Source organism: Tiliqua scincoides, chromosome 5, assembly GCF_035046505.1.
Source record: "Tiliqua scincoides isolate rTilSci1 chromosome 5, rTilSci1.hap2, whole genome shotgun sequence".
Taxonomy (NCBI): Eukaryota; Metazoa; Chordata; class Lepidosauria; order Squamata; family Scincidae; genus Tiliqua; species Tiliqua scincoides.
In genome coordinates, this window is record NC_089825.1 from 119,827,053 (window position 1) to 119,853,612 (window position 26,560).

Below are 26,560 nucleotides of genomic sequence, written 5' to 3' on the forward strand. Positions count from 1 at the left end.
TGTTCGACAACCCTGCTCTATGCATTTGTACTCTAAGCCCCCCTTTATTTCCTTGCAATTTTTTTTATTCCTCCTGCCCCATAATTTTGAATATACTAGTTCTAAACTTACTCTCTGTGTGCGTGCTTGTTCTTTATTAAGACATGCATTCTAAAAGAAGTCAGACCAGTTTCAGCCATGAGGATGATGCTTTGCAGATAAAAGACTCTGTATGTAAATGGAAATCAGGGCCTGGCTTGAGTGTGATCTGATTTCTGTTGGGAAAATGGCAGTGCACGCCTATGTATGTCTACTGAGATGCAAGCCCTATTGCACTTAATAAGACAAGCTTCCAGGTGTGTATAGAATTGCAGCTGTACTCTCACCCCTCTTTTCTTTACCCCAGTGTTTTCTCAAGCAGTGTTACTCGTACCACCAGTAGTACTTGAGGTGTTGTCCGGTGCTGCTCCCAGGACCCCCACTGCCTGGCAGTGAGACTAGCAATGCAATGCAAGAAGCAGCGGTAGGAGGATCATCTCAGCAGGCAGAGCTGAAGTGAGTATTTTGTGGGTTCAAAAAAGCCTTCCTGTCCATTCTGAGCCTCTTACAGGTGTTTGTTATGTTGCATGTAGCCTCCTACTCTGGAAGTAACTAGTGATGACATCATTGCCAGTTACATCCAGTGGTACTTCCAATAGGTGGACAATGCGAAGTGGAACAGCAAGGGACAAACGTCGAGAAACATTACTTCACCCTGTCCCCCACTCCTGCTTCTATAGGCTGTAGTTGATGTTTAGTGAGACATCTATCAAACACAGGTCTCATAAATAAAACACTGTTTACTACTGTTGCAAAATATATACATTTGAGTTTTGTGTGAAAATGTCACAGCCCTTGCAGGCCCTGCTGTGACCTATATACCTGTGGGGAAGGGGGATTACTTGCATACAAGCACATTTGAGGTTAATATTTCATGCATCAGATGAAGTGGGCTTTAGCCTACAAAAGCTTCTGCCATAATAAATCTGTCTTTAAGCGCTGTAAGACTAATTAGTTTATTGCATTTAATGTTTTACTGTCATTAAAGTGTCTTTTTGGCTTGTTCTTATAAACGCCTTTGAGCATCCCTGAGATGGAAAAGTGATATACACAAGTTAAATTTGACTTGATTTTTGGTGCCAGCATCAGTTGGTGTCAATAGCCTCATGTTAATAACGATCAGTTTTCCATGTACCCTACCTCATCTCCTCCTCCCCCCCCTCCAATTGAGGCATAATTTGTATTGAGGAATTTATTGAACATAACAGTAAACATTTGTTCCAATGAGTAATATTAATGCAAAGTAATAAGTACAGTCAAATAAAATGGGAGGGGGAAGGGTGATAGAAACAGGCATGACTTTTGTTGGCACTACAAAAACAGTAAAATACCCAGATTCCCCAAATGCTTCTCAGGTTGCAGTGCTAGGGCCCAATCCTATCCAACGCTCCAACACTGATGCAGCCATGCCAACAGGATGTGTGCTGCATATTGCGGTGGGGGAGTACTCACAGATGCCTCTTCAAGGTAAAGGAACACTTGCTCCCTTTGGGCTGCAATCAGCACAGGAAATTTGGATAGGATTGGCCCCTAGGCACACATTCTGCAGAGCAAGCCTTACTGAATGAACATAATGGGACTTCCACATGCATAGGATTGCACTATAACCTACCTCTTTTCAAAATCTATCTTTCCCACTGTTGTTGTGCCTACCCACAGTATGAGCTGTGCCGAGACTGAAAGCTTCTTGAGGTTTCTATGTACTTGCTACGTACAGTTTTGCTGTTGCAACAGTCTCTGTGTTGATTGGGCAAGGACTACACAAAATATGATAAAATATCAAAATATAGATATCTGAATATTGAAGTCAATTACCAGAGTCACAATCACCCATTCAAAATACTCTTTTTCCAGAATGTGGAAACCATTTTTCCAAGACCACAGTGTGCGCACATACAAAATACAGGGAAGCTCCAGGAGACTCCTAGATAAATATCTGATTTTGTATCTGCAAGGCACAGTGGATACTCCAGAGCAGGGGTCTCCAAACCCCAGCCCGGGGGCCAGATGCAGCCCACGGTGAGTTTCTGTGCGGCCCGCAGTCAGTCCCCTGAAAGCCTCTGGCCCACTTGGCCGAACATGACTGGAGCTATACTCTGGTTGTGTCTGGAGGGTGTTCTAAGGGCCAGAGAGGTTCATTCATTCACTCACTCATCTAAGTTCCATCTCTATTTATATAAATTTTATATTTAAATTTTTTTCTGGCCCCCAACACCGTGCCAGATATTTGATGCTGCCCTCTGGCCAAAAGGTTTGGAGACCCCTGCTCCAGAGTATAAAAAAAATTCTTGTTTTGCATCAAGTGCAGTTTGCCTGGTAGTGAGTTGTAGCTTCTTCAGTTGGTTTCAGTAAATCACTTCATTAAGACCCGAATCCTATTCTCAACACCATATGGAAAATAGCCTCCCAAACAAATGTCTCTTAAACAAATTCACGAATTCAGTTTTTGGCTTAGGTCAAGCTTCAAATGCCACTGTAGCCATAGATTGAGTAAACTGGGGTAGAAAAACTACTTATGCTCACCTCGCTCCTCACTTCCTTGCCAGTGAAATGGAATTTATAGTTGTACTCAGAGGGCTGCTGTGAAGACCAACCAACTTTGCACTATGATAAGCTCTAAGGCAGTGACACAAGTGCCACCAGTGGTACTTGAGGCGGTGTCCAGTGGTACTCACAGGACCCCTGGTCACCTGCTGCCCATTAGCAAGACTAGGAACACAGCACAGACAGTGGTAGGAGGGTTGGCCCGCAGAGCTCCAAAACATGCTTTTCCATGTTTTTTCAAAAAAAGCCCATCCATCCTGAACCTCTTACTGGTGTTTGTCATGTTGCATCTGGCCTCCCAAGGCTGAAGTAACTGGCAATGATGTCATTGATGAGCTGACCCTCGGTGGCAGAGAGGAGTTGCCATCAAGTGGAGCGTGGGAGGCGAAGGGCCAGAGAGAGGCTAGACTGGGAAGGAATTCAGCTGGAAAGAGGAGTTCTATGAAAGACTAGAACTATTCAATTGTAAAAATCCCTACAGGGGTTTTGAACAGCCTGTCTATGTAAACCGCCTTGGATTAAAATCTGAGGAGAAATCTGACGACCAAAGAAAGGCGGTCTATAAATACCTGTATAAATAAATAAATACTTCACATAGGTGGACATGTGAAGTGGTACAGCAGAGGGCAAACCTTGAGAAATGCTGCTCTAAGGAAATTATTAGTTACATCTCCTGCCCTGCCCCAAGCACTTGGGCTGATGAGATTGATAGGCGGATGGACATTCATGAGTATTTTAAATACACGTTTGTCTGTGTAATAGCCAGTTTCAACCTGTTTTTGCGACTCAAGTTGCCAATTTGTCAGACAATAGTTATGTTGCATATATACAACAGGGATCAAATATGTACAACTGTGGACGGGGCAAAAATGGGTTAATTTTAGTTTAAAAAGACCTTCTGTCTGTAATAATAATAATATTTACCTGTATATTATACATTATATAATAATATTATATTACCTGTATCCCTAGAATTACTTGTGTATAAGAAAATAAGACTCATACCACTCAGAGGCCCGTCTGCTCCAACTTTCCACTTTCCAGTCCATAAGAAATGCACAAGCAGGACACAATAGTTCTAAGCGTTCCCTGTTACTTATCCCAGCGTTGGGCAAGCTGCGATCTACTACTGTCCCTCAAAACGGCCACGGTGCCAGAAGATTGGAGGATAGCAAATGTCATACCTATTTTTAAAAAGGGAAAGAGGGGGGACCCGGGAAACTATAGGCCGGTCAGCCTAACATCCATACCGGGTAAGATGGTGGAATGCCTCATCAAAGATAGGATCTCAAAACACATAGACAAACAGGCCTTGCTGAGGGAGAGTCAGCATGGCTTCTGTAAGGGTAAGTCTTGCCTCACAAACCTTATAGAATTCTTTGAAAAGGTCAACAGGCATGTGGATGCGGGAGAACCCGTGGACATTATATATCTGGACTTTCAGAAGGCGTTTGACACGGTCCCTCACCAAAGACTACTGAAAAAACTCCACAGTCAGGGAATTAGAGGACAGGTCCTCTCGTGGATTGAGAACTGGTTGGAGGCCAGGAAGCAGAGAGTGGGTGTCAATGGGCAATTTTCACAATGGAGAGAGGTGAAAAGCGGTGTCCCCCAAGGATCTGTCCTGGGACCGGTGCTTTTCAACCTCTTCATAAATGACCTGGAGACAGGGTTGAGCAGTGAAGTGGCTAAGTTTGCAGACGACACCAAACTTTTCCGAGTGGTAAAGACCAGAAGTGATTGTGAGGAGCTCCAGAAGGATCTCTCCAGACTGGCAGAATGGGCAGCAAAATGGCAGATGCGCTTCAATGTCAGTAAGTGTAAAGTCATGCACATTGGGGCAAAAAATCAAAACTTCACATATAGGCTGATGGGTTCTGAGCTGTCTGTGACAGATCAGGAGAGAGATCTTGGGGTGGTGGTGGGCAGGTCGATGAAAGTGTCGACCCAATGTGCGGCGGCAGTGAAGAAGGCCAATTCTATGCTTGGGATCATTAGGAAGGGTATTGAGAACAAAACGGTTAGTATTATAATGCCGTTGTACAAATCGATGGTAAGGCCACACCTGGAGTATTGTGTCCAGTTCTGGTCGCCGCATCTCAAAAAAGACATAGTGGAAATGGAAAAGGTGCAAAAGAGAGCGACTAAGATGATTACGGGGCTGGGGCACCTTCCTTATGAGGAAAGGCTACGGCGTTTGGGCCTCTTCAGCCTAGAAAAGAGACGCTTGAGGGGGGACATGATTGAGACATACAAAATTATGCAGGGGATGGACAGAGTGGATAGGGAGATGCTCTTTACACTCTCACATAATACCAGAACCAGGGGACATCCACTAAAATTGAGTGTTGGGCAGGTTAGGACAGACAAAAGAAAATATTTCTTTACTCAGCGAGTGGTCGGTCTGTGGGACTCCTTGCCACAGGATGTGGTGCTGGCATCTAGCCTAGACGCCTTTAAAAGGGGATTGGACGAGTTTCTGGAGGAAAAATCCATTATGGGGTACAAGCCATGATGTGTATGCGCAACCTCCTGATTTTAGGAATGGGTTAAGTCAGAATGCCAGATGTAGGGGAGAGCACCAGGATGAGGTCTCTTATTATCTGGTGTGCTCCCTGGGGCATTTGGTGGGCCGCTGTGAGATACAGGAAGCTGGACTAGATGGGCCTATGGCCTGATCCAGTGGGGCTGTTCTTATGTTCTTATGCTTCAGGCTGCATCTTTAGCTACTGTGGCTAATGCATGTCATACAAAGCTGCCTTGAACAGAGTCTGACCACTGGTCCATCTCATTCAGTGTTGTCAACACTGGCTGGCAGCATCTGTCTAGGATTCCAGACAGGATCTTTTCCCAGCTCTATTTGGAGTGGTCAGGGACTGATACCTTCAGCATGTATTCTCCCACCAAGCTATAGTACATCCCTTGTGAACATGATTAATCCTTTGCAATGGCATCCCTAGGGTTTTGGTCACCTGGTGTGGGAGGCCAGATCACTCCCATGCTGGACCTCCTCTCATGCAGTGCCCTGGGCAGCAAGGTGGGCAGTGGGCGCAGTGATAGACCCTCTCCCCACCGCTGCTGGTTGTTTGGCCATAATGTTTGATAGAATAGAGATATTTCAAAATGGTTTGTTCCACTGAATTCTGCATTAAAACATACATTGAATGATATACAACATGATGGTATTAGTAAAAAATGCCAAGATTAAAAAATTTTGGCCAGTAGTGGTGCCACCCTTCCTCCCCATGAATAGAAAGCTATCTGCTTTTGTGTTTACCATCACACCCTGGGGTGAACACATTCCATGAGTCACTATGCATTATGTCAAGACATGCTTGCTTCTAGGCACAGGACAGGTATCTGTAAAGCCTTTTTTTTGGCACAATGGGATGGAGGGAAAGAAGACAACTAGTTTTTGAGCGCAAGCCTGGATGCCAGAGAATCCCACAACTACTTTCATGTGCCCAAAGGAAGCTTGGACTTATGTCTCTTAAACAGCAGCTATACTGAAACCCACACCTCTTGCTGCATGGCAAACCTCTTTTGAAGCCAGTGAGTTTTGGAAGCAGTTTGTGATAGGGTGTGAACAGGGTGAATAGGGTGCCTTTCAAACAAGAAAAAAAAAATACACACAAAGTTAAAAAAAAATCCCCCAAATTTAGCCTTTGGATCCTGGCCACTCTCTCTCCCTACTCTTCATATTGTCTGCTTTTTACAATTTTTTGCACATGTCACGTTAAGCAACAAGTCCATTCCAAAGAAGGAATGTGGATGGGACAGCAGACCACCTCCTGCTCATTTCACAAAAGTGGACTGTAGGCAAGTTCCATGACCACAACTACCAACCCATCTACATGGGATAACAGCTAGGGTAACATGGAATAACAGCTAGGAGAGCAGGTGATATGCAGCAAGCCAGTTTAGGCTCTGGGACTTCAAGTTGCTGGTTTCTATTCTATAACATCCTCTCTTCATTGTCCATCCGTCCGTCCGTCCGTGTCCCCGTCCCCCCCCCATCCCCCCACACATATACTGTGTATATGACAGTACACAAAATGTACAAAGCAAAATGTAATTGGAAAAAAGAGGTGGCAGACTTATCACTCAAAATCAAGAAACACCCTAAGTAGAGAACACAGCAACTGTACAACACGGTGGTAGGAGACACAAGCTGTTGGAATACAAGGACTTGACAAAAGCCAATTAGAAGAAAGGCAGCAAAGGGCTAGAATTGTTAACCCCCAACAGAGGCTCCCCTCCATTTCTTCTCTCTGGAACTTCTCAAAAGTGCCTAGAAATGGATTCTGCCTGCATGCAAACACTCCTTCCACTTTGAAATTATGCTTCCCCCAAGGTCATTAAATTGGCAATTCAGTGTGTGTCAGTCTGTATACTAGCCAATCTCTCTCTCTCTTACAGATCTAGAAGATTCTGGATCACCTACTTCCTGTACAAGAACATTAAAGGCACTCACACCTCCCCCAGATTAGTATCTCATCTCTGTCAACAAGCAGTAGGAATCACACTCCTATAAACAGGGCTTCACTTCCTAAGAATGGGGGACTCGGCACCACCTCAAAACAGACAGCTGGTTGGCTACTTGAAGTCAAATTCTTGGGGAGGCCAGGGAAGGGGCAGCAGAGACAGGCTTCTGCACAATGATGAAGAGGAAGTTACGCAGGAGCGGCTTATGAAAGTGTCTTCCTGCCGATCATGAGGCCAACAGGCTGCGTATCTTGTTACAGAGAGATCTTCTATTACACCGGCCTGCTGCCAGGTCAGCGAGGAGAGGATAAACACAGGCGTTTCCATGAAATGTCTCTAATTGATATGGCTCCAAGAGCGAGCAAGAGCTTCAACAGGCTCACGCCGACAACGGGAAGCCAAGTTACCGGTCCATGCTGTTTTCATCAGGTTGACTGTGGAAGCAAATGCGCAGTAACGTCTCACAGAAATCTAGCTCCTCCTAAAGAGAGAGAGGAAGAGTTTAGAGCAGGGATCTTCAACCTTTTTCATCTCACAGCACACTGAAAAGGCGCTAAAATGGTCAGGACACACCATCAGGTTTTTGACAATTGACAAGGCATACCACACTGACAGCAGGGGCTCACCCCCCCCCAGTGGCCTTACTAAGAAATGACTCTTCCCCAAACTCATGGGCCACACCCGCAGACCACCCGCGGCACACCAGTGTGCCACGGCACAGTGGTTGAAAATGGCTGGTTTAGAGAAATGCAGTTTCTTCACAAGTCATATTGTGTGCAGTTACACAGTCAAATCTCTGAAGTAAGGACAGGTTTTCGTTCAGAACGCTCTTGGAAGCGGCCAGAAGCTTTTCATTCTGTCCAAAGAAGAGAGTGATGTGTTAACTTCAAAGCTAGACAGCTCTATGTGTTATAAGCCAGTCCATCCATGAGGTTGACTGAAGTGGGCTGCAGGCAGCAGATCCTGCCTCTACTGCTCCTTAAATTCAGAAAAAAAGAGGGAATAGAGTGGAAGAGGGAATAGAGCGGCAGGCTAAAATATCTCCACTCTAGCCCATTACTCTCTTCCCCTCCACATTTCCCTTCTTCCTTTCTGCATCCAGGAAACAGAAGGAGCAGTGGAGCAGACAGTTGGTGCACCACTATTGGGGGTGGGGGAATAGCTGGCATATTACCTTGGGTGCTATGAGTTTTGGGCCAGCCCTGCCTTCCTACCTTCCCAATATACCACCATAATCTCTATGGTTCATCTCATAAAACCAATTCAAACGTGTTCATACAGTCCTCTCAAATCTTGTCTGAAAACACCTCCATTGTCAAGCGCTCATAGCCTCTCTTGACTTGTTAGTTTTCCATAACAGAAATGGTCACCCCACCCCACGCATTCTAGAAATGGCACTACAGTGTCCCAAGGACTGTATCAAGTATTTGCCTGTCAGGTCTGAATGGTGCCCTCTAGTGGCAAGTACAAATGTCACCACAGAAAAGCATACTCAATGGCAACATGTTTTCTTGTTGCCCATCTATGTCTAATCCCTCCCATAAATCTTAACCACCAATCCACATAATTAAAGAGAAAAATCAGCACCAATGGGCAGAGCAAGGGAACTTGATTAGCAGTGCAGTCAAATATAAATGACAGCTCTCTCAGTACAGTTTCAAAATGTAGTCACTATGGAGAGAGGACAAGTTTAAGGATATCAGTACTGTAACAACATTTTAAAAAGGGGACTACGTCTCAAGGAAGAAATCTGGCCAGGCATGCAGTCAGCTTGTGCCAAGACCGCAATTCATTTTTCAGGTGCCCTGAATGCGAGGAGGCGCTACTACTCTCCAACAACCATGCAAAACGCCTCAAGAAACCATTGCCTTTTGGTACAGGGGTTTGGACCCAGTTTGGCAATAATAATAATACAGGTATTTCTATACCGCCTTTCTTGCTCCTCAGATTTCTCCTTAGACTTTATTCAAGGCGGTTTACATAGGCAGGCAATTTTTAAATCCCCGTAGGGATTTTTACAATTTGAAAGAAGGTTTCTATCTTTCAAGAAACCACAACATTCAGATGTTTCTTTCTTGATCTGGTCGCACATTCTGGCCTCCATGCTCCCACGCTCAGAGCAGGTGGAATAGCTCGGCTCGGCTTGTCAGCTGCTTCAAGGTCGCACGGTGCCGGTGGCCTCGAACAGGCAACCTTCGGATGTTATCTTCAGGCAAATGGAGGCTCAACCCTCTAGACCAGACCTCCTGCCTGGTAGAAGAATGTCTTCAGCTGCAAAGAGCAGAGCGGGGGGCTATAGCTCCCTTGCTCTTTTACCCTTCCAAGAGCAGCGGAGAGAATCTAGAGACATAGAAGAAGGCTAGAGGTGCACACACAACCTCGTGTATTAAATGGAAAGCCACCCTAATTCTCTATGGATGCAGAGTGGCGCCACTCTGATCCAGGCATCCATATGGTAAGTGCACAATACACCTGGCTCTGGACTCCACCCTAACACCTGTTTTTACAAGCATAAGGGAAGATTCCACTCTGAACACCTACCATTTCCACTGCAGTCGAAAATCGCACCATCAAACAGGAACTATATCACACGATTCAGCTGACCACCTAAACCCATCTGATAGTGCCTCACCCCTTTGCCCCATCCAGTCTGTGCTGCTGCCGGACCACTAAACCTGCCCACTTGGTTTACATCATTTCAAGCGGCAGCCACATTGTGACCTGCATGCAGGAATGCCTCCCCAAGACACCCAGGCATTCTTGGACCCTGTAGAGTGCATGGAGGGGGAGCTTTCAATAGCGCTGTAAGGTGGCTCCCCATCCCCCACCCTCCGGCAATTACTACATTATGTCAATTGTTTAATTATCAAGCTTGGTGCAACCTAATTGCTATCTTCAGAGAAAAGTGTTGTTGCTCACAGCAGGGGTGGGAACTCATCTGCTCTGAGGAGAACAGCAAGAGCCATTGACAGGAAATGAAAGCAATGCCCCCCCCACCCCATTATCAAGCTGAAGATGAGCTCTTGGGAGGAAGGATAATTTAAAAACTGGCCTCTGAATTTAATAGCACAGCTAATACAGAAGTAGCAACTCTAGCAGTCTGTGGCAAGCAATCTTCAGTCAGTTTGGCTAGATGGCTTCATCCTCATGAGCCCTCTTCGCACAGCGAACAGAGATCATATAGACCGAAAAGGGTGAGCATCTGAACTTTCTTGCATTAATTGATAAGTTGTTAGCCAAAGTTCACTACGGATGCTTCTTTATGGTAAAAGCCCCAGGTGACTTGCACTGGATATCAGAGTGGAGACCAGCTCAATGGAAGACTAAAAGTGTCAATAAGAAGATGGGTCCCCTTTCAACAACAACAACAGTATTTATATACCGCTTTTCAACAAAAAGTTCACAAAGCGGTTTACAGAGAAAATCAAATATCTAATGGCTCCCTGTCCCAAAAGGGCTCACAATCTAAAAAGATGCAACACCAGCAGATAGCCACTAGAAAAGACAGTGCTGGGGGTGAGGTGGGCCAGTTGCTCTCCCCCTGCTAAATAAAAGAGGAGCACCCACTTGAAAAAGTGCCTCTTAACCAGTTAGCAGGGGTTAACTTTTTTCTGCCTCTTGCAGCTGGATGGCAGGAAACTAAGACTAAGGAGGCCCTCTCACACAGCCTGCAATTGGTTTTCACTTGTATATGAACTGTGCTTTTATTTACACACACAACCCCCCCCACACACACACACACAAGTATCCCAGGATTATTTCTACAATTCACTGTTAAGTGTGTCAAGCTCTGAATTACAGCCAGGCTTCAGCAATGCACCCCAGTGGGAACAGCCAATCTCATGGTACTGTAGAGCTGTTTACTGTATCTAAGAGGTATTAAAAAATAAGGTTCCAGCGCCCCCTTGTGCCCAGGAAATAGAGCAAAGGGGCAGTGAAAAACATCAAAAGCTTCTGCCAACCCAGGCAGGTAAGGGTTGCATAGATTTCATAACACGTGATCAAAAGGCTGTTGTGGAATCTGATCCTTCTGAAATCTCAGCTTTCCTTGAAGACCCACAAGTTTCTAGTACTCAGTGTACAGAAAAAGTTTGAATGTGCCTCCGTGCCCTTGCCTCACCTGCCCTTCCCCTCCCCATCATACTCCCCCCGCCCTTGTCAAAATATATTAAACTGCCCCAGAAAACTAAAGTTTGCAGGCACGGAACTCGAATGCCGTGGTCTGAAAACACAGTGGTAGCCCAGAAGGCATACTGAGCCCCGATTACAGGCAGGAGGGGAAGCAGCAGGAAGATGCCATCGATGACCTACCTGGAATTCTTCCTGATCCTTTAGAAGTTGGCATCGCTCCTTTAACAGTTCCTCAAGGGCCAATTCTGGCTCCTGACACTCTCGCACACCTTGAGGAAAATCTGTCACCAGGCTGATGGAGGAGGGGGTTGCATAGAGGAAAAGAACAAAGTGGAGATCAGAAGTAGACATTTTATTACCCTCTCTACTCCCGCCCCCCCCATACTGTGATATGCACCAATTTGGTCTTTGGTGCGCAATCTGAATTTCTGACATTAGGAAAAAGCAACATCCTCGTCATTACTGAATAAGATGACTGAAATAAATCAGTGACCCATCTAGCCCAGCTTACTGATTCTCTCATGAGTCAACTGAGAAGCCCACAAGCAGGGCACAAAGGAGAAGGCTTTTGCCTTCAGTTGTTCCCCAGCAGCTGGCAGTCAATGGAACATGGTCTCCCGATAAGGAGGCTCTATATCTTCTGCCGATTTGTCCAATTGAATTGGATTTGGAAATGTGTCATGTGAGCAAAAGGCCCAGGGTGTCCTGTCTTGAACTATTATTGGTCCTGGGAAACCCTCTGGAAAAAGTTTCTTTTGCAGTGACTTTTGTGGACATCAATTCCAATGTTTCCACACCCATTCTGCTTGTGGGTTGTCAAGTGTGAGTGAGAGAGAGACTTCTCAGGGGCTAGATCTGGCCAGGGTCTCAGGCTGCTAACCTCCACACCCCAAACCCCATTTCCACTTGACAAAAAAAAAGATCTTCCACAGTACAGGCAAGATTGGACTGCACCACTTCAGACTGCATGGGGACAGCACAGCTGAATGCTCCTTCGTACGACTTCCTTGTTATAGAAAATTAGGTACCAGAGAGAATTCTAGCTAGGCCTTCTCCCAGACACCCAGGTTTCGCTGTTCAGAGAAGCAGCCAGCCAGGTCAACCCTGCCTGCCTTTTGAAGCAGTTTGGCCTGAATACAGTTTGGCAAGAACTAGGCTGAAGAGAGTCCAGGCCCTTATTGCTCTCTGCATTCCAATGCCTGCCATTATATTCAAAGACTCTTCCTCCCCCCATACCCAGGAGTTCCAACATTAAATACACTTTCAGATCATGCAACTTGCCCTCCAATTCCCAAAGGCTACGGCTCTCGTTCTATGGCTCCCACAATACCTGCACAAGGCTCCCACAACATATTCATGGAAGGTGCTGTGTTCTGTTCGGACCAGGGCCACCAGCTGCTGAATCATTCCCATGGAACAGAGAGCCTCTGCAGAGAAAAAGAGAGGCAGGAGGCATCACATCTCAAGCAAAGCCGAGGACAGTTGTGGTTCTCTTTCGAAAGGCCAGCGAGTGCCTTTCGAAAGGTATACCAGTGAGTGCCAATTCTCAGCTTCCTTAGATCAACATGGTTTATAAAAACCTATTTCCTTCAAAGACTGGGGGGGGGGGGGAATGGCTCTACCCACTGGCAGTGACCATAACCCTCCACCCCAAAACCAAGGAATAGTTTTGAAGGCATCTTTCCAATTTCTTTGTAGAGTGTGTAACCTTATGTACTCAATAAACTAAAATATCTTTTACTAAGTTGTTTCATTGTCTGTCGGGGACAAAGGTTCAGAATCCTGCCGAGCTGTTCAGCAAGCTACCAAGTGCTCATTGAGGTCTAGGAACTTGAGGACTGAGGCTGTAATGGGAGAAAGATCTCAGTGCCTGCAAGGGATAGAATTAAGCCTAGAGGGTCTCAGTGTCCCTGGACTGAGGCACTGGCATGTACAGGGTGGTGGCAGTACTACTGGGCAAGGGGCCTTGAGGGCGTTAGGGTTCGAAAACCAAGAACCCTAAGCACCCAAACCCTCTATGTATACGACAAGTACCTGCTAAGCACTTCCAACAAGTTCTCCTCACCTTTCTGCTCTGGGTGGTTTATGAGCAGGTTTTGTAAGAGGAAGGCCGATTTCACTTTCAGCTTCTGTACATTGCTCTGCATGGCCCTCATAAGAACCGAGAACCCATCAAGATGAAGGAACTGGAGCAGGCCGGTTTCCTGGGCTCTTACCAAGCCTGGCAGCAAACAGAGAGACACGGAAGGAAAGAGTCAAAAAGCCGTTCACAGAACAGTCAAGCGAGCTTCCAAAGGTCGTTTTAGATACAAAGCCACATCTCGCCCCCTCCACAGATTCACTAGGTAATCTTTGGCACAGGGTAAGTGAAAGCAACTGATAACCTTTCGCTGTGCCAAGACCTGAACCATTAAGGAGAACATTTATACAGAGAACAGAGCATCAAACACTCACATGTGACAATACCTCAACAGGCCAAAAAGATTCAACTCTAAAAACACAAATTTATAAATTGCCAGGGGACAGGCCTGTGGTCAAAAGTGTTGTGATTGGGGGAGGGAGAGGGCTAAGAATAGCAAGAAACAGTCAGAACCTTCATACAGGTAGCCTAAATTTTAACACTGTATAAAATTAAACAATTTTATGACAAGCACCTAGTCCTCATTATTCAAAACCCTGGAAGCCAGAAGCATATTCACTTCTTACTGAGTAGCTGGTAAGAATTTTGACTGCCTGTTTTTCCCTAGGGCTCCCCTAGTAAAAGGGTTACAGCCCAGTCCTATGCGTGTCTACTCAGAAAGAAGCCCCACTGAGTCCAATGGGGCCGACTCCCAGGAAAGCACACATAGGATTGCAGCCTTAGAGATTTGATTTTTCATGAAAGGTGAACAGTCAGACACGAAATACTGGAATATCCTGGGTAAGTGAGGCCTCCACAACCTGTCCCTGTCCCTGTGGTTGCAGTTCTGCCAAATCTCAGTCCTCAAGACAGCTGAAATGTGAACCGGAAGACAGCAAAAGCCTACAAATGTTCTGCACGGAACATTATATCTTATACCCATGGAAAGTCCTCTGGTGAGCCACTCTGTTTTCCCATAGTTATGTCTTCAGAGGCAGCCCCCCTCTGCTCTTGCAGCCTATGTCAAAACTCTGGTCAATTTCAGAAGCAGCAGTTACTCCAAGGGGCTCCCCTACATGGGTGTGTTATTTAGGTCTCAAAGCTGGAACCCAGGTCTCCGTTTTCCTCTCTTGCAACATCACAAAATGGTTAGGCCAGAACACTAGATACAAGAAAGACGAGGGTGGAGACAAAAACAACAAGGTTTTGTTCTTTCCCCAGAGTTTATGCAGCCACGGGGATGGTGTGCATTTAACTCTTTGACTTTTTCTAAGTTGGAGTCCCAGGTGCTCCCTACCACTGGTGGTAGGGAGGAACTAGAGGCCTCTGTAGTGTTCTGCTGCAGGGCTAAGAGTAGCAAGTAAAGTACAGAGGTCTCCCACATCACATCTGTTTTGGCCTTGGCGTCCACTCTTGGTCAAATAGGGCGGTGGGGGGGGGAAGACTTTCACACTCACAAGAGATTGCAAAGAGAGACTTGATCCGGACTGCCTCGCTGGGATCGCTGTCCAGTAGTCGCAAGAGCTTTCTCATGCAGCCCAGTGCCAGAGCCTCCTCCTGCACCTTGGGTACATTCTGGGCACAGGTGCCCACTAGGTAAGCCGCTCGCCAGCGCAGCTCCTTCTCTTCATGCTCCAGGTACCGGTGCACCACCAGCCGCATGCCCTCCAGTTTGCAGAAGTCTAGATAGAACATCACATAAACCAAGCTACCCAACGTTATGGAGAGGACATCTCCCCCCCTTCACTGGCTACCCAACTGAGGTCTAGCGGGGCAAGGAAGGGGCATTTCTTTACTTTCCATCATATAATCTTGAGTTTTCCTGAACTTGTCTCCTCCCCCATACCCCTTCTGGGCATTAGAACCTCCCCAACAAGGTATTGGGTGATATGGAAAGGCGTTCAGGTTACATTTCTTCACCAAATCCTGTGGCAAGGAGTTCCAGATTAATTGTTCACTGGGCATGAGAACAGGGGTCATCACTGCGCCCCCTCATAGTGCTTGACCCCCAGCAGCTGCTAGAAGATGGTACAGGCTGACATTTGGTCTGTACTGAGCATGCACTGTCCTGAATTGGGGCCAGCTTGCATGCAACATTTACCTCCAGAGCAGCACTTTCGAGAATTAAACGGGTTTTGCCGAGACTCAGTATCTAAGCTAGAACAGTAGTGGGAAAGAGCGGAAATTCTCTTCCAGATCAGAACAGCTGATCTTGCATAAGTCATCCTAAGCTATTTGCCCAGTAAGTACCCTCCAGCAGCAGATCTAGTCACTGCCTGCAGTCACCTGAATTAGGTAAGTCAGTCAGGTAGGGTGTAATGGTGGGGGATATCCCTCACCAACAGGGTGGACTGGAAAACTTTTGGGATCCCTTCAGCACTATGATTTAAGGCCCAAATAACTCTTCCACCCAGCATCTGATCTTACAAAACTAATATTTGCCAAACATGGTCATCTCATTAGGAGTCTGACTTCGCTTAATGAACGGAAGACAAGCCGGCGGTTTTGCCGGTTTTGCCTTAAAACATCCCCTGATGAGAGCCCATGATTTTCCCGTGTGAATGTTACTTGAATGGCAGTGGGCAGTTCCCCAAATATGCCACTAACATGCAGGGGTGTGGCTTGAGAGCACACGGCAAGTTGCGCACAACAAGCAGCAGTCCGGATGGTTTTCAGTTTAGCCACAGAGAGCACTGCAAGACGGCTGGAGCACCTTGGGGGTCAGATTCCTGAAGGTCTGCTCCCTTGCAAGAGAGCCAGGTCGCCCCCACTTATGCCCTGCTTACTTGCGTATTTGCAAACACAACAGAGATTGCAGGAATACGCACAAAGCTGCCTTATACCAAGTGAGTCCATTGGCCCACTGAGCCCACTAATTTCTACACCGATTGGTAGCAGCTCCCAATGGTTAGACACAAGGATCTTGCTCTGCCCTGCCTGGAAATGCCAGGGACTGAACATGAGCTCTCTGGCATGCCAAGCATGTGCTCTACAACTGAGGCACAGCCCCGAAGACACTCTATGTCCCAGTGCTCTCTCAGTCAAAGGAAACCCAGCAATGCTGCTCCAGAACATCTCTGTCCAGGATTTTCTAAAACAATGCCTTCCCTTCCATCTCGTTTCTCCATGAATTTATTTTTATTTATTACAATATTTATGTACCACCTTTCTCTATAGACTCAAAGTGGTTTATACAGGCAGGCTGAACCTAAATCCATTTTTCCCAATGAGAATTTTTATAGATATTATTCCATGAGACAACCTCACAGAACGAATAGCGTCACTAGGGTTTGCTTCACCCATGCAGGAGGCCAGCACATCACCCCATGATTGGACCTCCTCCCATGCAGTGGGTGGGTTAATGCCCTGGGTGGTGGACGTGGTATTGCACCCCTGCTCTACTCCCACTGGTTTTTCGGCAGTCACTTTTGAAAGAATAGAGATATTTCAACATGGTTTGTTTCAATGCATTCCACATGAAATTTTGCATTGATGGATGTATAACATGATGGTATTATTCAAAAATACCAAGATTTAAAAAACGTTGGCAAGTAGTGGTGTCACCCCCTCCCCGTGCACATCACCCGGTGCAGCCTGCACCTCCCCAGCAACGCCACCACACAGAACCTACATTTCTTAGGTGTTTTCCCTTCATAGTGCAGTCATCATCCTGGCTGCCGGCCCTTGCACTTTCCAAGCTCTCTCAGGCAGCTGTAACCGAGCTTCAGACCAGCTTTTCAAGGATGTTATCTATATTTTTGGCCAGCTCTCACCTCCACCCATCCATACAGACATGCCTGCAGCCTCTCTTCCAGTCTTCCGTACAAGCAGCTAATCCTGCTTAGCTTTTTCAGACAAGGCGACAGCTTGACTTCCAGACTACACCTCCATCCCCCTATTCAGACCACTGCTCTCCTAACAAAGAACCCAAGCATCCCATTTAACTGCTTATTCTTCACTACAACAGAAATCAAACCTAAGAATTTCAACTCAAAACAGGCACTCGCATTCTTATCCCTTCCTTGTTTTAGATTCCATCTCGGCTTTCTACTTTTTGTTGGGCTGAGCTGCTCTCCAAGCCTCTCACTGGGTCTCCTGCAAACATAGGGGAATGAGGGCATTTCCATACCTGCAGCATTATCCAAATTTTCACACAGCTCTACCAGGACATCCAGGGCCCCCTCTCGCTGCTCAAGGTCCAAGCGCACTTCCTCCGGATTCTCCACATGCTCTGTTCCAGGAGTTGCCACATCCAGCACCCGTAGACATTTCTTCATCTGTTCTACCTCGTCCAGCTGCCCCTGGAATGTCTCCACTATCGCCTCTTGCAGCCACTGCCTCCGCTGGGGGATTGGCCATTGAATGGCGAGGGGGGGGGAAGAGGGAAAAATAAAAGAGACCTATTAGGAGCCTTTACTTTGTCACGCATACAGCCCTTCTCTGCCTCGCATACTGAAAGCTAGTACAGCAGTTGGAGTGCCAGATATAGGCAGGAAAGACTTGGGTTCAAACATCAGTGGCAAAAGCTTCCTAGTGACTTCGGGCCCTGTGCTCTCTCCCAGACAGAACATAGAGGAATCCCGCCCCCCCATCTAACCCTCATCTTAAGAGAATCAGGTTCCACAACCATCTCGCCTGTTATTGATTTATGATATTTATATCCTGGCTCTTTGCCATCTGGCAATTCAAGGAGGTGTGCAATACAGTGAGATCCCCACATGGTCTCCCATTCACACAGTGACTAGACCTGATTAGCTTCACTTACATCACTGAAGACCATGCCCTAGGACCTAGAATCTAGAGTCTTACATCCTTGCACAGGAAGGAATCCTATGCATATTCACTCAGTAGCAAGTCCTGCTGAGTTACATCAGTGGGGCTTATACCCAGGTAAACATGTATAGGATTGCGGCCTTAGGGGCAAATTAGATGCAACATGAGAATACTGCTATTGAAACCCCTAAATTTTTTCCAGGGAAGAGCATTTAATCCTTTGCCCCCCCCCCCATGTCAATTTCCTGGCTTAAATAGAGCTTCAGGGACAAGCTATTTGGCCTGGAAGGAAAGTTTACTGGCATAATTCTTGTAATCATAAGTTTGCCCCTCCAAGACTAATAGAAGCCATAGGGGATGGGAAAGAGGTACAGCATGCATTGGGTAGACAGGATTAGATCCCTCCTTCTCCCATGGCCTCAACTCCCGCCCCCCCCCCCCCACACATAATTTTTTAAAAATTGATATCACAAACTCCAACCAGAATCCTGACTGATGCAAGACCCAACACCCTCTAGGTTTAACCACTTGACTTCACAACCCACTCCCTAGTGATCCAAGCCACATACCTCTTCAGACATGGGTTCCACAGGAGCAGATTCAGCGGTTCCTGCGGTGACTGCCATCTGTAGCAGGCCCTGAAGGGTGCGGGGATGCTCCCGTGGCGGCTGGTTCCCACCAGAACCCCCCTCAGCCATGGTTGGGGAGCGCAGTTCCAATCAGAAGGTCACTCACAAAACTTTCAAGAAAAGGCAGAGAGAAGGATGGGCATCAGGGAGAACATGGGAGCAGACTAGCCTCCTTGACACCCAGAGGTCTTCCCTCTCCCATCCCCTGCATGATCACCTTTACTTATTCTCCTGATGCCAATAGAGAAACAAGACTTATGAAAGCCACTTTTTTTTTCTCTTTTCCAATCCAGGGAGAAGGAGCAATGGAGATGGGGGGGGGGGTGAATAGAAACAGGCACCTCAGTCAGCTTCATGATTGGGCCAGCACAGTAATCCTCTTTTTAAAAGCTACCTAAACAGGCAGCTGTCACCACTTTGGAGGACAGCAGATTCCAAGGCGATAATGTGGGATGTGAAGAACTACTTCCTTTCACCTGTCCCAAGATCTCCCAATCATCAGTTTTATTGGATGATCCCCCCCCAAGTTCCAATATTATGAATGAAAGAATATTAGTATATTATTATGAAAGAAGCTTCTCTTTCTTCATCATGCACCTCCCCACTTTCTCAACTTTTATCTTCCAAGCTTAAATATATACTAAATATATACTAATAGCACAAAAAAGAGTTTCGTGCATTATTTCAAGAACAGCAATGAAAGACATATGCGCTGCTTTGGTCCCTCTTAAAATTTATTATCTGACTGCTACCCGATTTCTGGATGCAACAGTCTTACGTTCCCTAAAACAAATACTGCACTTTTATCATAGCATAAGGTAGAATAGTACTATACTGTTTAAACCTGCTTTAACATTATTGTTAGGGGGCCAGGAGCAAGGGGTTTTGTGGGGGTGGGGGAAAAGAGAAAAACAGAACAATTCTAGAAGTAGTTTTTGTTGTATTTTTTGCACACACACCCAGATTGCTCCATCCTCCTTCCCACAACCTTGGAGGGGGGTCACACATTTCCCCCAAATGACATTAATCCTTTCCTTTCCCCTTGAGGGAAAACAATGGAGTGGGAGGGGGAAAAAACTGAAATCCAGCTTCACTTGTTCCTTCTGCCTTTTCAGAGTTTTGGGATAGAGCTCTGCAGGGCAGCACCCTAAACACATATCATCATAAGAAGAGCCCTGCTGGATCAGTTCAAAGGCCCATCTAGTCCAGCTTCCTGTATCTCACAGTGGCCTGCTACCCGCCTCAGGGAGCGCACAAGACAACAGGAGACCTGCATCCTGGTGCCCTCCCTTGTATCTGGCATTCTAGGGTAGCCAGGAGGTCGCACGTACCCATCATTGCTTGTAATGTGTGATGGCCTTTTCCTCCAGAAATCTGTCGAATCCCCTTTTAAAGGCATCTAGGCCAGTCGCCATCGCTGCAGCCTGTGGCAAGGAGTTCCACAGGCCAAGTACACACTGGGCAAAGAAATATTTTCTTCTGGTTGTTCTAACTCTCCCAACATTCAATTTTACTGGCTGATTGCTGCAAAGTGATTTTACAGGGGCAGCCACAGGGACCACAGCCACAGTTTCTAAGGGAGATAACCCTACTCCACCCTTCCAAGGTTCAACCTCAGCCTTCTCCCTCCTTACACCCCACCTAAGCCATTTGATTCTCCCCATTCCCTGCTGATGGGGGGGGTTTCCTTCCCTCTTTTCTCCTCCAAGCCTCACCTGCCAGAAGGCATAGCCCCTTCCTTCCTCACCAGCCTTCCCCCCCATTACTTTTTCTTCTTTCCGCCAGCATGCAGAGCTTCTTCCCTGCGATCCACCCCATTACCACCCTACTCACCCCTGGAGCAGCAAATCCCTTCCTGGCAGTCCCTGGGAGCTGCCATCTGCAACCACGTGGAAAGGAAAGGGAGGAGAATGCCTGGCGTGGAACGGGGGACCCCTGGTGGCCAATCGCGGGAACTGCACCGCAATTGCACCAGGAGCGGCTTCGAATTCTAGAAGCGCAGAATTCTTTTTCACAAGCGAAGCGGTGTGGGTGCCTTGGTACCTTCTTTTCCTTCCCAATACATAAAGCGATGGTCTAGGCTCCCTCCCCCCCCCCCAGATACTTGAAAAATACCCATTCATGAAACACCCTTCCATGGCATCACCCCCTGGTCAATCCGATTTGCAGTTTGCACGACGGTTCACAAGCGAAGCTGCCGCGGGAATCCGAGGTCACGCCGTCCCTGCTCCGCATTTCATCCCCCACTTACCCAGTCCCGAAAGCCTGCAGCTGGGGAACCGCAACGGGAACGATGACAGAAGAGCAATGGACAGTTTTAGGAGAGCCTGTCTGTTCACAAGCGGAGTGTCTTTCTTACACTGATTCGGATCCCAGCTGGAGTCTCGCAAAGTGAATCACGGCAGCGCGCCTATAAATCTGTCCCGGATGAGGCTGAGCTGGCGTGGGTGTGTCCTGAATACACGCCTTCCCTCTCGATTCAGACATACCTTTCTACCCAGTGCCAGAACCTTCGGTGGGAACTGGTTTTGTGGGTTACTGTGTACTCCTCTGCCAAACTGGTTTCAGAGTAGAGGACACCAGATCCCAACCTTACCCCATTCACAGCCCAATCCTGTCCCTATTTTCCTGGGAGTAAGCCCCATTGACTCTAATGGGATTTACTTCTCAGTAGACATGCATAGGATTGGGCTGTAAAACTCCAGTCCCCACCTCCCTCTCTTTTCAGCCATAGGTAGAGGTGTACTTTTTGTGTGTGTGTGATATTTTTTCCAAAATTATTTCTGGATTAAAATAGCAAATTGTGCTGTTCAGTGTTTTAATTCCAAGGGAGCATTTTAATAAATCATTATTGTAATTTATCATCACTTTGGAAATGTACTGGGTAGGTGATAGAGGCTAGTGTTCCTCAAACTGTGGGTTGGGACCCACCAGTTGGGTCTTGAGCCCATTTCAGGTGAGTCCTCATTCATTTCAATATATTAATTTTCATATATAAGATGCTCCCATGGTGTAGAACTGCATTTGGGGACATGTGATACATCTGTACTTTTAACAGGCTACTGTGTGTATGCTTTTAACAAAGCTAGGGGCTTACTCCTGGGTAAGTGTGGGTAGGATTGCAGCCTAGGATTGTTAAAACTCATCCTGCTTGATGATGTCACTTCTGGTCATGAACATAAGAACAGCCCCACTGGATCAGGCCATAGGCCCATCTAGCCCAGCTTCCTGTATCTCACAGCAGCCCACCAAATGCCCCAGGGAGCACACCAGATAACAGGAGACCTGCATCCTGATGCCCTCCCTTGCATCTGACATAGCCCATTTCTAAAATCAGGAGGTTGCACATACACATCATGGCTTGTAACCCATAATGGATTTTTCCTCCAGAGACTTGTCCATTCATTATGGCATCACTTCTGGTGGGTCCTGACAGATGCTCATTCTACAAAAGTGGGTCCCAGTGCTAAAAGTTTGAGAACAACTGATAGAGGTGACATAGTGTCAGCAGGTGCAGCCACAGTAATAATTCCAACTGGAAAAGTAATTATTTTAATTTCTGGGAAATATCCCAAACACCAAAATGCAGTGTTTTGTGTTTTTATTCAGATGTTTTAATACCTAAAAGGGGGTGTTTTGTGTTTTTATGATATTTCTACCCAACGTTGCATAAATGCAACAAGGACCAAATGTGTACACTGGTGGGCCGGGCAGAAATGAGATCACACACACACAAACCACACCCCTAACCACAGGGTGGTCAGACCAACAAAACCATCTCTGTCCTGCTTCCCACAGTGGCTATGCCATGGCCAGCCCATCTGTGAGGCCAACTGGAGCTGTCGCTTCAAACAGCAGACTGTGTGGATGCCCATATCCATCCACCTGCTTGCCTCCATAATGATCCTTCTCCTCCTATTTCCAGACCTGGAAAAGGAAGAGGGGACAAAATGGAGGGGAGAGTAGTGGACTAGAGTATCAAAGGCTGGCACATCACCAGGCAAAGGGGGAGACAGCATTTGACACACTACCTTAGGCACCAGTATGTCTTAGCAGAGCTAAGCAGATACTTCTGGAAACCTACAAGCAAGGCATGAATAGCCTATAGCCCTATATCACTGTTGCATCCCCCCCCAACCGATATTCAGTAGAGTACCACCTCTGACCTTCAAGCAGGGGACCTGAAGCTATGACCAATGGGTCACATCCAGAACGGGCACAATACAAAACCATCAGCAAGCCACAAAACATGAGTGTACAAAATGTATACAGTACATTGCATTTCATAATTGACTCAGGGCCCAGTCCTATCCAACTTTCCAGCACTAGTGTAACTGCAGTGTGGCTTTGAGGTAAGGGAACAAATGTTTCCATACCTTGAGGAGGTCTCTATGACTGCCCCACCACCACAGGGTGCAGCGCATGCCCCATTGGCACGGCTGCACCAGTACTGAAAAATTGGATCGGATTGGGTCCTTGCTCAGGCCCATGATAAGAGCAAGATGTGGTCTCTTTACTCAGCGTGTGGTTGGTCTGTGGAACTCCTTGCCACAGGATATGGTGATGGCGACTGGCCTGGACGCCTTTAAAAGGGGATTGGACAAGTTTCTGGAGGAAAAATCCATCATGGGTTATAAGCCATGATGTGTAGTATGTGCAACCTCCTGATTTTAGAAATGGGCTATGTCAGAAGGCCAGATGCAAGGGAGGGCACCAGGATGAGGTCTCTTGTTATCTGGTATGCTCCCTGGGGCATTTGGTGGGCTGCTGTGAGATACAGGAAGCTGGACTAGATGGGCCTATGGCCTGATCCAGTGGGACTGTTCTTATGTTCTTATGCCCTGGCAGCTGAGAGTGAAGACCCGGTCATAGGGACCCCTGACATAGAGGCTCCATTTAGCTATGATAGCTAATAGCCACTGATGGGCAGCCTATCCTCTCTGGATTTGTGTAATCCCGTTCTATAGGAATCTTAACTCCCCCCCCCCCCACTTTGGCCATCTACATCTCAGGACAGACACAGGAACACATTTCTTTGCACAAAACATGATCAATTTCTGGAATTTGCCGCCCTAGGATGTGGTGATGGGGACTAGCTTAGATGGCTTTAAAATTGGATTATTAGACAAATTCACTGAGGACAGGTCTGTCAATGGCTATTAGTCATGATAGCTGTAGAATAGCAATTTCCAGGTCTACAGAGCTTGCGCCCTGAGCACACTTCTGTACTGCAGCGAGTCATGGACTCTTCACTCACAACAGGAGAGGAAATTGAACGCTTTCCACATGCGCTGCCTCCGACGCATCCTCGGCATCACCCGGCAGGACAAAGTTCCAAACAACACAGTCCTGGAACGTGCTGGAATCCCTAGCATGTATGCACTGCTGAAACAGAGATGCCTGCGTTGGCTCGGTCATGTCGTGAGAATGGATGATGGCCGGATCCCAAAGGATCTCCTCTATGGAGAACTCGTGCAAGGAAAGCGCCCTACAGGTAGACCACAGCTGCGATACAAGGACATCTGCAAGAGGGATCTGAAGGCCTTAGGGATGGACCTCAACAAGTGGGAAACCCTGGCCTTGGAGGCAGGCTGTGCAACATGGCCTTTCCCAGTTTGAAGAGACACTTGGCCAACAGTCTGAGGCTAAGAGGCAAAGAAGGAAGGCCCATAACCAGGGAGACAGGCCAGGGACAGACTACACTTGCTCCCGGTGTGGAAGGGATTGTCGCTCCTGAATCGGCCTTTTCAGCCACACTAGACGCTGTTCCAGAACCACCTTTCAGAGCATGATACCAGAGTCTTTCGAGACTGAAGGTTGCCAACAACTGAAGCAATTTCCAACCTCATAGCCAGAGGTAGGGGAAAACTTTTGTTTTTTTCCCCACTAATTTCGGTTAAAAGCACAGAAAGTGGAGTTATGTGTTTTTATTCAAAATTTACATTATAATTATAAATCATAATAACTTTAAAAGTGTACTAGGTAGGAGATAAAGGTGGTATAGTGTCCACAGATACGGCCATAGTCATTACCCAAGTTGCCCCATGAAGTAATAAACAAAAACGAAATTCATTGTTTTTTTCAAGTTTTTTTTCATTCCTTACAAACATGAGAAGAAAGAGGTCTTTTGTGTTTTTATTTTATCACCATTTTCTCCCACCTCTACTCCTAGCACACTGACAAGCTGCTGAGATTGTCAAGGCACACCATCGGTCTTTTGACAATTGACAAAGCACACCGCACTGCCAGCAGGGGCCTCACATCCCCATACGGTCCTACAGATAAACCTCCCCCAAACTTCAGTGGTGCACCTGGGACAATTCCCAGCACATCAATGTGCCATGGCACGGTAGTTGAAAATCACAGGTGGAGAACCTCCATGAGCTACAGCAGTATACCACTGAATGTTAGTTGCTGAGGGAACAATAGCAGGGGAGGGCCTCCTTCTAGGCTTCCCAGCGGCAACTGGTTGCTCTAACAATGGCCCTTAGGTGTGATCCAGCAGAACTCCTCTTGTACTTCAGTGGAAGAGATGTTTTTCTAGAATGTCTTCTCAATCTATTAACAATTCATTGTATCTTTGTGGAACTTTGCTGGTAATCTGTAGCTTGGCTTACTTTCTTGAGTTACTTTCTCTATATGTTAGCTTGAGTTACCTCTCTCTATGGTAAGGCCACACCTGGAGTATTGTGTCCAGTTCTGGTCGCCGCATCTCAAAAAAGACATAGTGGAAATGGAAAAGGTGCAAAAGAGAGAGACTAAGATGATTACGGGGCTGGGGCACCTTCCTTATGAAGAAAGGCTACGGCGTTTGGGCCTCTTCGGCCTAGAAAAGAGACGCCTGAGGGGGGACATGACTGAGACATACAAAATTCAGCAGGGGATGGACAGAGTGGATAGGGAGATGCTCTTTACACTCTCACATAACACAAGAACCAGGGGACATCCACTAAAATTGAGTGTTGGGAGAGTTAGAACAGACAAGAGAAAATATTTCTTTACACAGCGTGTGGTTGGTCTGTGGAACTCCTTGCCACAGGATGTGGTGACGGCATCTGGCCTGGATGCCTTTAAAAAGGGATTGGACAAGTTTCTGGAGGAAAAATCCATTACGAGGTACAAGCCATGATGTGTATGCGCAACCTCCTGATTTTAGAAATGGGCTATGTCAGAAGGCCAGATGCAAGGGAGGGCACCAGGATGAGGTCTCTTGTTATCTGGTGTGCTCCCTGGGGCATTTGGTGGGCCCTGTGAGATACAGGAAGCTGAACTAGATGGGCCTGTGGCCTGACCCAGTGGGGCTGTTCTTATGTTCTTAACTACAATTCCCAGGAAGCCTTGCAGGTCTCTTGTTATCTGGTGTGCTCCCTGGGGCATTTGGTGGGCCGCTGTGAGATACAGGAAGCTGGACTAGATGGGCCTATGGCCTGATCCAGTGGGACTGTACTTATGTTCTTATGTGCTTGGTTAGTTTGGGTTTTCTGACTGTGGCGCAACTAGATTGTTTCCAACAGAGCTATGGGGGCCTCACATTGTGTCTATTATTGCTATTGCTTGGAGGCAGTTGACTTGAAAGAACATGTGGTATTTGTATAGGCTTTTGTTATGGGGTGGACCATCCTGAACTCCCAGAAATTGCTGGGCTCTGCTTCTATGCCCATCTGGCCCCACTGCTGGCCCTGCCTTCCTTTCCCCCCTGCTACTGCGTAGGACCAAAATTATTCATTCCAACTCCACTTGTGGGGTTGTGTGCAGGCTACGCAAAGGACCTGTCTTGCTGTAACTTCTGTAAAATCAGCTG

General features: G+C 46.9%; 1 protein-coding gene across 1 annotated transcript; it reads right to left on the minus strand.

The window, feature by feature from the left end:
• Positions 1 to 6,680: 6,680 nt before the first annotated feature.
• Positions 6,681 to 20,649, minus strand: HSPBP1 (HSPA (Hsp70) binding protein 1). The gene is made up of 8 exons (XM_066628611.1): positions 20,593 to 20,649; positions 18,700 to 18,869; positions 17,487 to 17,700; positions 14,815 to 15,039; positions 13,304 to 13,459; positions 12,569 to 12,665; positions 11,419 to 11,530; positions 6,681 to 7,588 (listed from the first exon to the last, which is right to left on the minus strand). The coding sequence occupies exons 2-8, from the start codon at positions 18,826 to 18,828 to the stop codon at positions 7,511 to 7,513; spliced, it is 1,011 nt and encodes a 336-aa protein (XP_066484708.1). The 5' UTR covers positions 18,829 to 18,869; positions 20,593 to 20,649; the 3' UTR covers positions 6,681 to 7,510.
• Between the last annotated feature and the right edge of the window lie 5,911 nt (positions 20,650 to 26,560).

Excerpts from the sequence above, each read along its gene's own strand:
- HSPBP1 (XM_066628611.1), bottom strand. The coding sequence starts at position 18,828 with ATGGCTGAGGGGGGTTCTGGTGGGAACCAGCCGCCACGGGAGCATCCC. Across the intron at positions 12,666-13,303 it reads AAACCACCCAGAGCAGAAAG|AGGCTCTCTGTTCCATGGGA; the intron begins GTGAGGAGAACT and ends TTTTCTCTGCAG. Across the intron at positions 7,589-11,418 it reads AGGATCAGGAAGAATTCCAG|GAGGAGCTAGATTTCTGTGA; the intron begins GTAGGTCATCGA and ends CTCTCTCTTTAG.